At 37.9% G+C, this 19,009-nt stretch overlaps 1 protein-coding gene across 6 annotated transcripts in view; it reads right to left on the bottom strand.

Moving 5' to 3' along the window:
- The window catches only part of KLC1 (kinesin light chain 1), a 169,708-nt gene that overhangs the window by 58,219 nt on the left and 92,480 nt on the right, over positions 1–19,009 (bottom strand). For all 6 annotated transcript variants that reach the window (XM_053697402.1, XM_053697401.1, XM_053697400.1 and 3 more), the window contains exons 5-11: positions 8,124–8,349; positions 6,297–6,384; positions 3,602–3,703; positions 3,308–3,481; positions 3,116–3,215; positions 620–669; positions 443–507 (exon numbers count right to left, since the gene is read on the bottom strand). In XM_053697402.1, coding sequence (XP_053553377.1) covers positions 443–507; positions 620–669; positions 3,116–3,215; positions 3,308–3,481; positions 3,602–3,703; positions 6,297–6,384; positions 8,124–8,349 — 805 coding nt within the window. The remainder of the gene's footprint in view (positions 1–442; positions 508–619; positions 670–3,115; positions 3,216–3,307; positions 3,482–3,601; positions 3,704–6,296; positions 6,385–8,123; positions 8,350–19,009) is intronic.

Here is a 19,009-nt window from a genome sequence, read left to right on the forward strand (position 1 = left end):
ATATATATATATATATATATATATACACACACACACACACACACACACACACACAGGTAGATATATATATATATATATATAAGCATCCAGAAAGAAAAGCACTCACCGGGTCTTATTAAGCAAGAAATACTTTTAATTCGTGACGTTTCGGGGTTGCCCCCGTCCTCAGACAACCCCGAAACGTCACGAATTAAAAGTATTTCTTGCTTAATAAGACCCGGTGAGTGCTTTTCTTTCTGGATGCTTATATTGTCATTTTAAGCACCCCGGGCAGGCTGAATAAGGACTGTGTTACCGTGAGTGCTTCTACCTCTTGGGATATTATATATATATACATATATATACACACACAGGTAGGTATATATATATATATATATATATATAACATTTAACCCTTTAGCAATATCTAAAACATTACGTAATTGGAAATTTCTCAACTCACCTATCAACCTTGCATGCTTTGTACCAGCCTCCATACTCGCCAAATGTACCGTCCTTCTGCTTTCCCTAATTCACAAAGTTTAAACATTACTGAACTTAGCAAAACATTTCATCCCCCCTAAAAAAAAAAGATCTCAAGATTGTTTCCTTGTACAAATAAATAACAAAAACAACTTACTTTGAATTTTTCTCTTTCCTCTGCATGCATCCAGATCGGTTTGTTCTCATCTACAGAAGAAAACAAATAAGAACATTTATAATATTTATTTAAATAATGAAACAAACAGCATCCTAATAAAGCTATAGCGTTTCAAACGTGTATTTAAATATTAACCATCTTAAAGAGCCTAAGGTGCTTGTACCATCTGGTAATGACTCAATTTGTTAATTGCTGACCTGATACAAGCCCCAGTGGCGCTAAACTAAACTATAACTTTTGCTAGAAGTCTATGTATATTGCAAATATGTTTTCTTTTCAAAAGATGCAATTCATCTATGTGCATTTAATTTATGATCAGGGTCCCTTTAAATGCGAGCAGCACCTAAAACAACTCAGCATAGGGGGTGGAAAAGTGTCAGCAGTTACAGGGAGTAATTACAAGACACTTCTGGTGTGCTGCTATAGAATAACATATCAGTCAAGTCTTAGGGCCCCATGTATATTAAGATGCTCGTCTGCAAGCCTTCGCTGCATTCGGGCAGCGGATCTGTTCTTTCGCTGGCCCGTATGCATCATTACACACTCCTCTGAGTGTGTAATGCCCGCGCCTTCACTCGCACGAGAGACGGAACCATCAATCAACAAGAGAGAGTGAGCTCTCTGTGATTTCTCTTCACCACTTGAGACGTAACAAAGAATGTAAGAAGCAGCGGTCTAATGACAACTGCTTCTTACATTGCATGAAGCAGGCTCATATGTGCGAAACTGCACAAGGGCTCCGGAGCAGCCAATGCCGATTCGTACATGGAGCCCTTAATGTTTTTGAAACCAATTAATATCCTTTTTACTGCAGTTATTTTCAATAACCAAACTCCACCCAACATTTGCTTTATTTGGAGGAGCCAATCTGGGCTTTAGTCCACAGACAACAAGGCTAGTCACTGTCATAACGTTAGTATAAAGCAGTGGTCGACTCACAATTTTGAATCCCGTGGACCACTATAAAACCTCTATAATGTGTGTGTATATATATATATATATATATATATATATATATATATATATATATATATATATATACACACACACACACACACACACACACAACTAGTATTAGCTAAGTTTACATTATCTATATAATTACACATATTTAAGAATTATTTTTTTAAATTAACTAACTGAATGGCAGAACTGAGAGAATACTTCCAAATGACAGATGAAGGGTGAGTGCCAACTTTTGAGCTGGAAACAGAGAGGCAGAAAGTGGGGAAAAAGAATTATGTTTAAAAGGACCACAAGACTTCCAAGTTACCTCCCCAGTTAGGAATTATTCTAAACTACTTATGATCATGAACAGACATTGGAGTCATACTTTAAGTTTATATCAGAAAGCTCTCAATATGGATGTGAGCTAACCACGACTGATGTTACTGGCAATTAATATAATACTTGTGGGATATGGCTGATCTGCTGGGTGGTAATTACTGGAATTCAGGTGGAATGGCTTTGTGCGCAGGAAAATTATTAGAATGAAAAATAATATTTAATAAATAAAAAAAAGAAGATGGAGGGGAGGAAGACAAACAGTGATGTCCATCTGAAGGAATTAGCAAAACTACTACAAAGAGACAGGTAAAGGGAAGAGAGAAAAAAGAAAAAGAAAGGATTTCTCTCTTATATTTGATTTAAGATTTTCCTTTTTTTATATATATACTTTTATTCCACTATTTCAAGCCAAGACTATACCAACCTCTGCTGGCTTTAGAATGGAAGCATTTTCCTCTGAGCAGCACTCCAGACGGGAGGAGTTAAAAATACAATCTAGCTGCGCAAGTTGAGCAGTACTACGCAATGTGCGTAGGGAGATTGTAATTTAACTCCTCCCTCTGTTTTCACGCGACGGGGTTGACACCATCAGAGGAGATTAATTCCTGCTTGATGGTGTCAAGGACCACCAACATCTTCTCGGTCCAAGGACCACTGGTTGGCGACCGCTGGTATAAAGTACAATGTTTTGCAGTTGCTATCTGACAAAGCCAATTAGGGACAGATGTGTAGCAAAGTTAGCCTTGAGAAGTCAGCAGGTGTATTAGAAATTGATCAACGCAGTGCTAAATTGCATGAAAAGGGGGCAAAATAAATAATGACCGTATATTGTAAAGTTGTTTCATTACATAACAATTTGTATAAAAATCTCATGGTATTTACTGTCCCTTTAAAGAGAAAACAACTTTAAAATTGACTTCTATTATAAAAATTTCCATTGTTAAACAGCTTAAATAGACTCAGGACCGTGCACGTCTTTAGCAATGTATTGTAGAAACATTTGCCCCACTTTGCTTAACGGTACGTGCCCTCCTGAGCTTCTATGAGCCTATCTAGGTTACTCCGCAAAGGATACAAAGAGAATAAAGCTGTATAAAATTAAATGCTCTATCTGAATCAGGAAACTATTTTTTACTTTACTGTCGCTTTAAAAGCAACACATTCTATAAACAACATTAAGATCTTTACCATCAACTGAGCCAAACTCCCGTTCATGGGCACGAGTTAGAATTTCCTTATACAAGGTCTCGGCTTGCTTAAATTTTCCTTGTTTCAAATAACATGAAGCCTACAAGACAAAAAAAAACAGATCGGTTATACACATGGAAATAAAATAAAAATGTTATTACAAAAAAACATGAAAATCCACAAATTAGTTACCAAGTTGTTCTTTGTTTTTGCCACATTAGGATCATCTGGTCCCAGTTTGGTTTGGTAAATTTCCAGTGCTCTCTGGTAGTAATATTCCACTTCTTCATACTTGCCCTGGTTCTGGCATAGTAATGCCAAGTTGTTTAACTGCTTGGCAACATCTGGGTGATCCTTCCCCAGAACCTATGTACAAACAGTGCATATTATATTTACGCACACACATAATATATTATATACCACATGGCTAAATACAAAATTTGGTCATTAACACAGATGTGTGTATAACAAATTATTTTTTACTACCTTTTCCCTGATCTCGAGAGCTCTTTTACATAAAGGTTCTGCTTCTCTGTATTTCCCTCGTTTCCCATACAGCACTGCAAGATTGTTCAGAGTGGCGGCCACCTGCCAAGAAAAAAAATATATATATTATTAAATCCTAACGCATTTCAGCAAAAATCACAATTACACAGCACAGAGGATTTTATTTTATTTTATATATATATATATATATATATATATATTTATATTTATTATACGCACAATAGGTTGGCACATTATTCTGTTCAGCAATCAAAATTTTCAAATGCAGATGATTAAGTATTTAACATCAACAAACAAAGTTCAATAAAAAAAAAAAATAATTATCCAAGTACACATAGCAAATAGATTGCCAAAGCGAAGCTCTGCTGTAGAGAAGTTTGCCCTTCATATTAGAAAAGCTTGTCCTGAACTGAACCATCCTGTCAGGGTTAAATTACTTCTCTTTTAATTTTTATGTACCGACTAAATAAATTCAGTCCAGTGTTCTCCCCAGGATCTATTTAATGGGCACACCACACGGCTGATTTTGCTGACTACCTGGCTTAAATTTAAGCCAATATTAATCTAAAATTAGCAAATATTAAATGTTTTTTTCCATAAATGATCTATGAATATCAAACAATTGCAAACACAACACAAGTTTATCAACAACAAAAAGAATCTTTGTTAAATAGATGTGTAGCACAATTATTGGCACCCCTATGAATTCATTTGAAATATATTCCAATTGGTATTTTTTGCATTTTTTAGTACACTTGGGTGACTAGGAACAGGAAATTGTTCAACCATGACTTCCTGTTCCACAGTATAAATATGAGGTAATACATAGGCCAAATTTCCTTAGTCGTTCATCACAATGGGTAAGACCAAGCAATATAGCTGTGATGTGTGGCATAAGGTTGTTGAGCTTCACAAAATAGGAAGTGGCTATAAAAATATAGCAAAAGCATTGAAAATGGCCATTTCCACCATCAGGGCAAAAATTAAGAAGTTCCAGTCAACTGGAAATGTTATGAATCAACCTGGAAGAGGATGCTTGTCTATATTGTCTCAAGGCACTGTGAAGAGCATGGTTGGAGTGGCCATAATATCTCCAAGGATCACAGCTGGAGAATTGCAATGGGCCGTGGTTGGATCTTCCAGCAGGACAGCGATCCAAAACATACATCAAAATCAACACAAAAATGATTTACTGACCACAAAATCAAGGTCCTGCCATGGCCATCCCAGTCCCCTGGACTTGAACCACATAGAAAACCTGTGGGGTGACCTAAAGAGGAGAGTCCACCAGCATTGACCTCGAAATTTGAAGGCTCTGGAGAGATTCTGTATGGAGGAATGGTCTCAGATCCCTTGCCATGTATTTTCTAACCTTATCAGACATTACAGGAGAAGACTCAGACCTGTTATCTTGACAAAGGGAGGTAGCACAAAGTATTGACTAAAACAGACCCAATAATTGTGCCACACATATATTTAACAAAGATTTATTTTTTGGATAAACCGTGTGGTGATTGCAATTGTTTGATAGCCATGAGAGCAGAGTATTTATTTGTATATTTTCTTAACAAAAACATCAAATATACAATTTTTCACTGCCTTCTTTGCTCATATTTATCAAGTGTGCCAATATTAGTGGAGGGCAGTGTGTGTTTATTTGCAGCATACAAATGTTTCCACCGCAATAAAGAGATCAGTGAGAGTCGAGGGCAGTTCCTTTCCTTATGCATAGTCCTGTTTTTAGTTATTAAAGAACCATGGGGTGGATCATATTCATTTAGACAAGTTTATCTAATGATTTAACTGCAAAATTCCCCATTAAAGTCTACAGAGATTTTTGTAGATGAATCATTTGAAAAACTTTTCTAATGGATTGTTCTTGACTTCTATGTGAGATTATTCTACTGTCTGTATTTAGGGTGGTTTTGCAACTAGATCTAAAAAAGTACATTTGGAGCTACTGAGTTTGTGACTCAAAGCAGCCGCACCCATTGCTATCACAGTGCATTATTATTGTTACCGCCTATTCTAATTATTATACAAGAGCAGTCTTGTTTGGCGTCTGTGCAAAACGCCTGTATTGTTTTCTATTAAATATTATTTCAGGGAGAATAATATATAAACATATTTTAATCGCTCTTTAGAAAGACTTCTGCCCTGGAACGAACAGCAATAACGCTAGAAATTCTACACATATTGTGCCTTCTGCATTTAAATAAACATGCAATGATTATAAGAATATGTAATCAAATGTGAAGAGTTTTCATTTTGTCATTTAGGCAGGGATCACTTAAAGCAGCAGCCCTTCCCGAATAATAATAAAATAAATGAGAAATAAAAGGGGCTTCCTTTATTTTGTACTAATAACAGTCTTTAAAGCCCAATGAGATGGGTAACGCGATCTTCTCTAGAGGAATCGGGTATTGACAGGACTGCGGATTTAAGTGACAACTGAAATCAAGGTGCACAGAAGTGATAAATAACAGATTTGGAGAGGACGTCATAATCCTACCTGCTACTTCTATGAACAGCCAGCTCATAAGTAAATTTTCCTGTTGAGTTTAACATTAAGATATAACTAAAATCCAGCAACATAAAAAAATAATTATATATATATATATATATATATATATATTTGTAAAAAAAAGAAAATAATTCATCATCAAGTACTGACCGCTGGGTGATCTTTTCCTAAGGTCTTTTCACGGATGGCCAAAGCGTCATTTAACAAGTTTGCAGCATCTTTGTATTTATTTTGGTCCCTAAAACATTTAGACAAAATTGGAACAAATGGTTTAATTAAAAATGCAGAGCAGACCATAAAACAATAAAAGAATTGCCTTATGTAGGGAACAGAGATATTTACAAGAGCTGTTTATCTGTAATGTACACACAAACACACAACTATCGGCTGCACTGACCGCTGCATTATATCCAGCTGAAATGTTTGCACATGGGGCTAGAAGAGGAAGCTCCGATTATGCTTTACAATTCTCTAAGGATCTACAGGCTCCCTGCGTCTCCTGCATTAACCCCTTCGCTACCGGGAATTTGGTAAGAACTTGGGAAAATCTTTTGCGTTTTTGCGATTACTCCATTTAAACAGAAAAAGAGCCTTTTTATTTACCTATCATAACCCAAGGTATTGATCTAGGCCCATTTTGGTATATTTTTTGCCACCATTTTACCGCCAAGTACAATCAAATAAAAAAATAAATAGTTTTACAAACTTTGGGTTTCTCACTGAAATTATTTACCTACCACTTGTGCAATCATGAATTGTAAAAGCGTCTCTGTGATCCCCTATGTTCAGAAATAGCAGACATATATGGCTTTGCCGTTGCTTTTTAATTATTGGAAGGCAGCTAATTGCAGCTGCACACAGCTTTTAAGATTAATTAATTTAAGCTTTAGTGTAGAAATAACCCTCCCACCTGACACCTTTGATCCCCTGATCCCTCCCAAACAGCACCCTCCACTCACCCACACTCATCCTCCCCATCTTAGGTATCGGCATATTGTCTGCCAGTATGCAATTTAGAACTTTTTTTTTTTTTTATTATTATTTTTTTTTCCCCTGCATTTTAGTGAACCCTCCCAAACAGCTTTCTAACCCTCCCCACTCGCACTAATGAGAGCCATCTTTGGTACTGGCAGTAATTTTTATGGTTTTATTTTTTTCATTTTGTAGCCACCAATCGGCAACCGCTATGCAGGGCGCTGAACCAAAAATAGGCCTGCTCCTAAGCTTATATCCCTGCTTTTTCCAAATAAAAATACCAAGAGAACAAAAAAAAATAATAATAGGAGTACATTAGAAGAGTGCATACTCTATCTGAATCATGAAAGAAAAAAATGGTTTCAGTATCCCTTTAAAGAAAAGGTAACAAAATAAATGTAAAACTGAGTTTTAAAAATCTTCCTTGAATTCAGTTTTCTATTAATGCTAACCTACCTACTCATCTATCATGGTTATGAACTGTTAGCAATAAATAAATAAATTCACTAGAGGTGCCATATATCAGTTCTATTGTTCCACTGAGATAGTATTGTCTCTTTCAATATGAATTATTTATTCAGCAATTAAGCCATCTCAGATTTATGGAGCTGTTATGTGACTTAATACGTGTCTTTTTCATGTATGTTTTGCAATAAAACAGTTATAAATCTTGCATGGAGTGACTGAATTAATTGCTTGGCTATTACACACACACAAACACAAACATGTATATGATAAATACTGTATATAAACACCCTTTTCTATTTAAAATGTATACATACACAAAAGCAATTCTAAATATTGTAGTGAAGTTTGCAGGTATATTAGATCCTTGACACAATTATGCAAATTTACTACTTTAAATCTTTAAACGAGTTGATGGAATGTGACTTTTCCCTCTATGAATAGTTTGGTCTATTTAAAAAGGACTAACGCGTCATGATCATACAGTGATGGATCTGCACAAAAGTGATTGAACAGATAAAAACAAACACTACTGACCTGTAGACCAAAGCAAGAATGTTGAGCATTGTGGCAACATCAGGGTGATCGTGGCCTGAGGTTTTCTCCAGGTCTTCAAGGGCTTGTTTGCAGAGAGGGACGGCAACTTCATACCTACCCTGGGATGCGTACTGTATCACTAGATTATGAAGGGTCCTTAACCGTGCTGGGATCTCATAGCCCCCTTGCTGAGCAGCAGCTGCGGCACTGCTGTGCTGCTGTTGTACTGCACAAAATAAATTAAACATCAGATTAATACAGTGTTACAAGTCCGTTTACTAATAAAACACAGATACAGTATCTGATGTTGCCATCAATAGGTCTGATGCCAGCAATATTCAATAATACATTCAACATGTGCTGTCCTTACTTGCAAAGTGCAAAAACCTATAGGATAGACAAAGATTCATAGGGTAATAAAGGGACAGTGTTCTGGAAAAATTATCTCCACTTGAATATGTTCCCAATGATCAATCTTATCTGCTGGAGTATATTAAATTGTTTACAAATAGCTCCTTTATGTGAAATAGCTGTTTTTGCCTTTTGAAACCACCACCTATACTGAAAAAAAACATAATTTATGTAAGAGCTTACCTGATAAATTCATTTCTTTCATATTGGCAAGAGTCCATGAGCTAGTGACGTATGGGACATACAATCCTAGCAGGAGAGGCAAAGTTTCCCAAACCTCAAAATGCCTATAAACACACCCCTCACCACACCCACAATTCAGTTTAACGAATAGCCAAGTAGTGGGGTGATAAAATAAGGAGTAAAAAAGCATACAAAGAGGAACTGGAAATATAATTGTGCTTTTATACAAAAAATCATAACCACCAAAAAAAGGGTGGGCTTCATGGACTCTTGCTAATATGAAAGAAATGAATTTATCAGGTAAGTTCTTACATAAATTATGTTTTCTTTCATGTAATTGGCAAGAGTCCATGAGCTAGTGACGTATGGGATAGAAATACCCAAGATGTGGAAGTTCACAGAAGAGTCACTAGAAAGGGAGGGATAAAATAAAAATAGCCATTTTCCGCTGAAAAATTTAAATCCACAAAAAAATTAGTTTTTCTCATAAATTTAAAGAAACTTAAAACATAAGCAGAAGAATCAAACTGAAACAGCTGCCTGAAGAACATATCTACCAAAGACTACTTCAGAAGAAGCAAAAACATCAAAATGATAAAATTTAGTAAATGTATGCAAAGAAGACCAAGTTGCTGCTTTGCAAATCTGATCAATGGAAGCTTCATTTTTAAAAGCCCAAGAAGTGGCGAGTGATCTAGTAGACTGAGCTGTAATTCTCTGAGGCAGAGACTGTCTCGCCTCCAAATAAGCCTTAACCAAGATGCCAAAGAAATGGCAGAAGCTTTCTGACCTTTCCTAGACCCAGAGAAAACAATAGACTAGAAGTCTTCTTGAAATCTTTAGTAGCTTCAACATAATATGTCAACGCTCTTACAACATCCAAAGAATGCAAAGATCTTTCTAGAGTATTCTTAGGATTAGGACACAAGGAAGGAACAACAATTTCCCTACTAATGTTGTTAGAATTCACAACCTTAGGAAGAAAATTAAACGAAGTCCGCAAAACAGCCTTATCCTGATGAAAAATCAGAAAAGGAGACTCGCAAGAGAGGGCAGACAATTTGGAAACTCTTCTAGCTGAAGAGATAGCCAAAAGAAACAACACTTTCCAAGAAAGTAGTTTAATATTCAAAGAATGCATAGGCTCAAAAGGAGGAGCCTGCAAAGTCTTCAAAACCAAATTAAGACTCCAAGGAGGAGAGATTGATTTAACAACAGGCTTGATATGAACCAAAGCCTGAACAAAAGTGAATATCAGGACGTGAAGCAATCTTTCTATGAAATAAAATAGAAAGAGCAGAGATTTGTCCCTTCAAAGTACTTGCAGACAAACCCTTATGCAAACCATCCTGAAGAAACTGTAAAATTCTAGGAATTCTAAAAGAATGCCAGGAGAATTTATGAGAAGAACACAATGAAATATAGGTCTTCCAAACTCAATAATAAATCTTCCTTGAAACAGACTTACAAGCTTGTAGCATAGAATTAATCACTTGAGTCAGAGAAAGCTCTATGACTAAGCACTAAGCGTTCAATTTCCATACCTTCATATTTTTATCTGAGATCCTGTTGGAAACACGGCCCTTGAGACAGAAGGTCTGGTCTTAGAGGAAGTGGCCAAGGCTGGCAACTGGACATCCGGACAAGATCTGCATACCAAAACCTGTGAGGCCACGCTGGTGCTATCTGAAACACATACGATTGTTCCATAATGATCTTGTAGATCACTCTTGGAAGAAGAAAGAGGTGGAAAGATATAAGCAGGCTGGTAAAACCAAGGAACGGCTAAAGCATCCATCATCTCCGCCTGAAGATCCCTGGACCTGGATAGGTACCTGGGAAGTTTCTTGTTTAGAAGCCATCAGATCTATTTCTGGAAGACCCCACATCTGTACAATCTGCCAAAATACATCTGGATAGAGAGACCACTCCCCTAGATGTAAGGTCTGATGGCTATGATAATCCGCTTCCCAATTGTCTACACCTGGTATATGCACTGCAGAAATTAGACAAGAGTTGGATTCCGCCCAAGAAAGTATCAGAAAAAAATCTTTCATAGCTAGGGGAACGAGAAGTCCCACCCTGATGATTGACATATGCCACAGTGGTGACATTGTCCGTCTGAAAACAAATGAATGGTTCTCTCTTTAGCAGGGCCAAACCTGAAGAGCGCTGAAAATAGCACGGAGTTCTAGAATATTGATTTGTAACCTTGCCTCTTGAGGTTTCCAAACCCCTTGTGCTGTCAGAGATCCCCAGACAGCTCCCCAACCTGAAAGACTTGCATCTGTTGTGATCACAGTCTAGGTAGGACGAACAAAAGAGGCCCCCTGAATTACACGATGATGGTCTAACCACAAATTCAGAGAGTTGAATGTTGGGATTTAAGTATATCAATTGTCATATCAGAGTATAAGTCCTGCACCATTGATTAAGCATACAAAGCTGCAGGAGGTCTCATATGGAAACAAACGAAGGGGATCGCGTCCGATGCTGCAGTCATGAGATCTAAAACTTCCATGCACATAGCCACTGAAGGGAATGATCGAGACTGAAGGTTTTAACAGGCAGAAACCAATTTTATTTGTCTCTTGTCTGTTAAAGAGTCATGGACACTGAATCTATCTGGAAACCTAAAAAGGTGACCCTTGTCTGAGGAATCAAGGCACTCTCTGGTAAATTGATCCTCCAACCATGACATTGAAGAAACAACACTAGTTGATTCATGTGAGATTCGGCTAAATGTAAAGACTGAGCTAGTACCAAGATATCGTCCAAATAAGGAAACGCCGCAATACCCTGTTCTCTGATTACAGATAGCAGGGCACCGAGAACTTTAAAAAAGATCCTTGGAGCTGTCACTAGGCCAAATGGAAGAGCGACAAATTGGTCATGCTCGTCTAGAAAAGAGAATCTCAGAAACCGATAGTGGTCTGGATGAATCGGAATATGAAGATATGCATCCTGCTAGTCTATCGTTGACATATAATGACCTTGCTGAACAAAAGGCAGAATAGTCCTTATAGTCACTATCTTGAAAGTTGGGACTCTTACAAAATTATTTAAAAACTTCATATTCAGAACTGGCCTGAATGAATTTTCTTTCTTTCGGACAATGAATAGATTTGAATAAAACCCCAGATCCCGTCCCTGAAACGGAAATGGTATGACTACTCCTGAAAGCTCTAGATCTGAAACACAATTCAGAAAAGCCTGAGCCTTCAACGGATTTACTGGAACGTGAGAAAGAAAAAAAATTCTCACAGGAGGTCTTACTCTGAATCCTATTCGATACCCTTGAGAGGCAATACTCTGAATCCACTAATTTGGAACAGAATCTGCCCAAATGTCTTGGAATAATTTCAATCTGCCCCCCACCAGCTGAACTGGATCGAGGGCTGCACCTTAATACAGACTTGGGGGCTGGCTTTGGTTTCTTAAAAGGCTTAGATTTATTCCAACTTGAAGAAGGTTTCCAATTGGAACCAGAGTCTTTGGGGGAAGTATTGGTTTTCTGTTCCTTATACTGTCAAAAAGAATGAAAAAACGATTAGAAGCTTTAGATTTACCCTTAGATCATTTATCCTGAGGCAAAAAAACTCCCTTCCCCCCAGTGATAGTTGACAAAATTGAATCCCACTGAGAACCAAATAAATTGTTACCTTGGAAAGAAGGAGATAGTAATCTAGACTTAGATACCATGTCAGCATTCCAAGATTTGAGCCATAAAGCTCTTTTAGCTAAAATAGCTAAAGAAATAGATTTAACATAAATTTTGATATCAAAAATGGCATCACAGATAAAATGATTAGCATGTTGAAGCAAACATACAACGCTAGACAAATCAGGATCTGATTCCTGTAGCGCTAGGCTATCCAACCAAAAGGTTGATGCAGCCGCAACATCAGCCATAGAAATGGCAGACCTGAGAAGATAGCCAGAATATAAGTAAGCTTTTCTTAGATAAGATTCAAGTTTCCAATCTAAAGGATCTTTAAAAGAAGTACTGTCTTCCATAGGAATAGTAGTACGTTTGGCAAGAGTAGAAATGGCCCCATCAACTTTGGGGACTTTTTCCCAAAACTCTAATCTAGCTGTTGGCAACGGTACCTTTTAAACCTAGAGTAAGGAATGAAAGAAGTACCAGGCTTAATCCATTTCTTAGCAATCATATCAGAAATAGCATCGGGAACTGGAAACACCTCAGGAGTAACCACAGGAGGGTTATAAACCGAATTTAAACGTTTAGTCCTCTTGATACCAAAACTAGTAAACTCATCAATATCCAAAGTAACCAACAGTTATTTTAACAAGGAACAAATATACTCAATCTTAAAAAGATAGGTAGATTTGTCAGTGTCAATATCTGAGGTAGGAGCTTCTGAATCAGAGAGATCCTCATCAGAAGAGGATATTTCAGTATGTTGTCGGTCATTAGAAATTTCATCAATCTTATAAAAAGTTTTAAAAGACCTTTTACGTTTATTAGAAGGTGGAATAGCAGACAAAGTCTTCTGTATCGCATCAGCAATATAATTTTTCATATCAACAGGGATATCATTTACATTAGATGTTGAAGGAACAACAGAAACTGTACTAGTACTGATTGAAACGTTTTCTGCGTGCAAAAGCTTATGACAACTGTTACATACTACAGCTGGAGATATAATCTCAGATAATTTATAACAGATACACATAGCTTTGGTAGAACTGTGATCAGACAACAGGGTTTCAACAGTTGCTTCTGAGACAGGATCAGATTGAGACATCTTGCAAAATGTAAAAGAAAAAACAACATTAAAGCAAAATGTACAATTTCCTTTTTCCTGGCAGTTTCAGGAATGGGAAAAAGTGCAAACAGTATAGCCCACTGAGCATATAGAAGGCAACGAGGCATATAGGAAATGGGGTGAAAAATAAACTAAAACATTTTTTAGCGGCAAGAATGACGCACAACGCAAAAGGAAGTTAAAAAAAATATTTGCCGCCAACAACAACCGGAAATGAGACAACTCGCGGAATAACAGACGCAACCTCGTGCAAGGAAACCCAGCGTCAACTAAGACACCAAAAATAACGAACTTGCGTCATCAAAGACGTACCTTTGCACCAAAAATGACGCAAAAACAGCATTTTACGACCTTGCGAAAAATAACTGCCCATGAACTGAGAAAAGTCAAGCGTGCAGCTGCCAAGATGCCACTTGCCACCAGTTTGGCCATATTTCAGAGCTGCAACATCACTGGAGTGCCGAAAAGCACAAGGTGTGCAATACTCCGAGACATGACCAAGGTAAGAAAAGCTGAAAGACGACCACCAATGAACAAGACACACAAGCTGAAATGTCAAGACAGGGCCAAGAAATATCTCCAGACTGATTTTTCTAAGGTTTTATGGACTGATGAAATGAGAGCGAGTCTTGATGGGCCAGATGGATGGGGCCGTGGCTGGATTGGTAAAGGGCAGAGAGCTCCAGTCCGACTCAGACGCCAGCAAGGTGGAGGTGGAGTACTGGTTTGGGCTGGTATCATCAAAGATGAGCTTGTGGGGCCTTTTCGGGTTGAGGATGGAGTCAAGCTCAACTCCCAGTCCTACTGCCAGTTTCTGGAAGACACCTTCTTCAAGCAGTGGTACAGGAAGAAGTCTGCATCCTTCGAGAAAAACATGATTTTCATGCAGGACAATGCTCCATCACACGCGTCCAAGTACTCCACAGCGTGGCTGGCAAGAAAGGGTATAAAAGAAGAAAATCTAATGACATGGCCTCCTTGTTCACCTGATCTGAACCCCATTGAGAACCTGTGGTCCATCATCAAATGTGAGATTTACAAGGAGGGAAAACAGTACACCTCTCTGAACAGTGTCTGGGAGGCTGTGGTTGCTGCTGCACGCAATGTTGATGGTGAACAGATCAAAACACTGACAGAATCCATGGATGGCAGGCTTTTGAGTGTCCTTGCAAAGAAAGGTGGCTATATTGGTCACTGATTTGTTTTTGTTTTGTTTTTGAATGTCAGAAATGTATATTTGTGAATGTTGAGATGTTATATTGGTTTCACTGGTAAAAATAAATAATTGAAATGGGTATATATTTGTTTTTTGTTAAGTTGCCTAATAATTATGCACAGTAATAGTCACCTGCACACACAGATATCCCCCTAAAATAGCTAAAACTAAAAACAAACTATAAACTACTTCCAAAAATATTTAGCTTTGATATTAATGAGTTTTTTGGGTTCATTGAGAACATGGTTGTTGTTCAATAATAAAATTAATCCTCAAAAATACAACTTGCCTAATAATTCTGCACTCCCTGTATAAGTAAAATACATATATTTAAAACTTTATATTAATACATAAAGCGTCAAACCATAGCTGAGTGTCTTAAATAATGAAAACATACTTACCGAAAGACACCCATCCAGATATAGCAGATAGCCAAACCAGTACTGAAAAAGTATCAGCAGAGGTAATGGTATATATGAGTATATTGTCGATCTGAAAAGGGAGGTAGAAGATAAATCCCTATGACCAATAACAAAGAACCTTTGAAAAGATTTCACACAAGGAAAACCATAAAAATCAATAGGCAATACCCTCTTCACGTCCCTCTGACAAACACTGTACTCTGAGAGGAATTGGGCTTCAGAATGCTTAGAAGCGCTTATCACAAAAGAAATCATAAAAATCTAGCACAAAAACTTACTTCCCCACCTCCATAGGAGGCAAAGTTTGTAAAACTGAATTGTGGGTCTGGTGAGGGGTGTATTTATAGGCATTACCTAATAAATTTCTTTCTTTCATGGCAATGAGAGTGCACAAGTCATAACATTTGGGATTAAGCTCCCTCCACCAGGAGGCTTTAATCCCTCCCACTTCCCCTTAGTCTGCTGTAAAGCCCAGAAAAGGAGAAAAACAGAAAAGTAGGAAGAACAAAGCAGGTGCAGGTCATAAGAGTCAGATAAAACAATTCTGGGTGGGTTATCTGGACTCTCACCACCATGAAAGAAAGAAATTTATCAGGTAAGAATACATTATGTTTTCTTTCATAAAGTGGCAACTGTACACAAGCCATAACATTTAGGATCCAATACCCAAGCCATGGAGTCCACAATGCCCCTGAAAAATGTTTTGGGTGGGATAAACTGAGCAGGCACATTACTGACCAGACATAGCTGACTATAGAACCTTTCTGCCAAATGCAGCCTCCGAAGAGGTGAAAACATAAAAAAAGTTTAAAACTTTGTGAAGGTATGGAGAGAAGACCAAGTAGCAGCTTTGCAAATGTATTTAATGGATGCTTAATTTCGACAAACCAAAGATGTGGACACAGATCTAGTAGAATGAGTAATGCAAGGTGGTGGATATTTCCCAGCCTCCAAGTAAGCCTCGTGAATCAACTGCTTTATCCAAGAAATAATAATAATATATCATTGTAATTATAGCTTTCTGGCCTTTACAGTGCCCCAAAAATACACAAGAAGACTGTCTAAAATCTTTAGCAACCTAACAGCATCTAGGTTGTTTAAAAGATGTTCCTTTAAATTCTTTGGCGAAGGACACAAAGAAGGAACAACAATCTCCTGATTGATATTAGATGAAGAAAACACCTTAAGCAAGAAATTATAGTACGTTTTTAGAACAGCCTTATCTTGATGAAACACTAAATAAGGTTGATTACAAGATAAAGCAGACATCCCAGAAACTCTCCTTGCTAACGAGATAGTTAGAATAAACAGGGTCTTCCAAAACAAGAACTGAACATCCACCTTGTGCATAGGTTCAAAAGAATGAACCTGCAAAGCTTTCAGAACCAAAGTGAGATTCCATGGAGGAGACACTGCCCTAATTACTGGTCAAAAGATGGCAATGGTGCACTGAGCAGGAAGGAGGAGGCAGGAGTGCTACAGAAAGATTGCCAAAAGGTTAACCCCCTCCCTTCCATAATGCTCATACTGAGGTCTAACTGCTGTCTGTCACAAAATTAAAGTATAATGCACACAAACCATAAAGTCTAGGACCACTATAGAGATCTCAGCATATGTCTCACTGCTATTAAGATGAATTCCCCCCTCATCAATAGCCTCTTGTGCATATCACTGTCTTCAGCTCAGATGAAAATTATGTGCGTCCATAAATTCTAATTCAAAAGAGGGTCCGGTCCCCCCCCCCAGCTAGGTACAGCATTTCAGTAACCAAATCTGATCCAAACATTGAGAGCTATGAGTGGAAACAAAACAAAATGTATTCTTAACTGATAAATTATTTTCTTTCGGAATGACGATGGTCCACAGTCCTTCATAACATATGGGATATATTCCCTGCCTAGGAGTAGGTCAGGAACCCATATCAGAGCTTAAAATGCCTCCCTCCTCTCTCTTAGTTAAAATGGATAGCCAAGTAAAGAATAGGAAAGACAAAGCAGGATTAGTAAAAGGATCATTAGAACGGTGGCCTAAAAATTGAAACGGGCAGGGCCATAGGATCATCATCATTCCAAAAGAAAATAATCAGGTAAGCACAAATTTGGTTTTCTTTCATAAAAGGATGATAACATATGGGATTAATATCAAAGTCGATGGTCTATGTTACGGAAAAGGGTGGGGCATATTTTCTGGCAGTTCTTATTTAGTCGACACTGCTGTGTGAAAGACTTTCCTGCCTACAGCGATAAACTCTGAAAAAAGTAAGCGGAGAAGACATGTTGCAGCTTTGAAAATCGGTTCCAAATATGCATAATCTTTTTAAAAACCCAAGTGCTCTTGTAGAAGAGCTGAATACTCTTGGTGGTGAAAAATCAAGTAAGCCTTTTAACTCACTCCTTGGAACCAAGAGACCAACGCTACCTTAATAGCTCTCTGCCATTTACGATTCCTAGATTAGAAAGAAAACCAGAAGCTTGTCTGGAAAATTTAGTAGCTTGAAGATACATCCATATTATGTAATAGCCGCTACTTAGCGTTAGCAGGATCTGAACACAATGAAGAAACAACCAATTCTTGATTGGTAGCTTCCTTAGAAACTATTTTAGGCAGAAAATCATATTTGGTACAAAGTATAGCCTTCTCTCTGTGTTCAATTAGAAAAGGAAAATTACAAGACAAGGTTAACAACTCAGAAACAATACTTGCTGAAGAAATAGCAGGAGTACCTTCCAAAATAACATAAATTATGCTTACCTGATAATTTCCTTTTCTTCTGATGAAAAGAGTCCACAGCTGCATTCATTACTTTTGGGAAATAAGAACCCATGTGTAATTTGGGTTCAGTATCGCTTTAATGGCGTGGCGTTTGAGGTTTCTCAGATTCGTTCTTTGAAACTTTGATGCAGACCAGAAAACAGGTAGTTAGACTTAGGCCAATTGTGACTCCTATATCTCCAGCCTGGAATCTGAATCTAATTTTTTCTGTATTCAAGTTTTTTTTATTTTGAACCAAGGAATCCATCGATTTCTACTACTTTTCTTCTTAAATTAAGAGTCAACAGCTGCATTAATTACTTTTGGGAAATAAGAACCTCTCCACCAGGAGGAGGCAAAGACACCCCAGCCAAAGGCTTAAATACTCCTCCCACTCCCCTCATCCCCCAGTCATTCTGCCGAGGAACAAGGAACAGAAGAAGAAATATCAGGGTGAAAGGTGCCAGAAGAATAATGACGCCCCACATAAAATTACGGGTGTGGAGCTGTGGACTCTTTCCATCAGAAGAAAAGGAAATTATCAGGTAAGCATAATTTATGTTTTTCTTCTTAAATGGAAAGAGTCCACAGCTGCATTCATTACTTTAGGGAAAACAATATAGAGGACACAGAAGGCCAATACGGGAGGGTATAATAGGCGGCCCATACTGAGGGCACCAGGCCTGAACCTCTACCCAAAGGAAGGAGACACCAGCCAAAACTCCCAAGGGAACAAGGCAAAGGAAAACCAAGGAAACCGAAAGGTCCCCTAAAACAAAAGGAACACCTCCACGAGTGAGCCCATTCACAGAGACCCAAAGGGGCCCAAAGAGGGAAAGGAGTCCACGCCTATACCAAGCGAAACCCGGGATAAGACCGGGCACAGAGACAGAACAGACGTCTATTTCAGCCTCCTGCAAGCACGGAATGCAACTGAAGAGGCAAAGTCCTCCCAGAGTCTGACCCTAGAATACCAGAGTATTCAACCATGAAAAAGTGTGTAATACACCCAGGTGAAAATCCCCAAGTTTGAGAACACAGAGTTCAGACCAGAACGACACAGAGGGTACTTGCAAGGAAGAAGCAGCAGTCAAGGAAGAAACAGACTGCAAA

Source organism: Bombina bombina, chromosome 1, assembly GCF_027579735.1.
Source record: "Bombina bombina isolate aBomBom1 chromosome 1, aBomBom1.pri, whole genome shotgun sequence".
Lineage (NCBI taxonomy): Eukaryota > Metazoa > Chordata > Amphibia > Anura > Bombinatoridae > Bombina > Bombina bombina.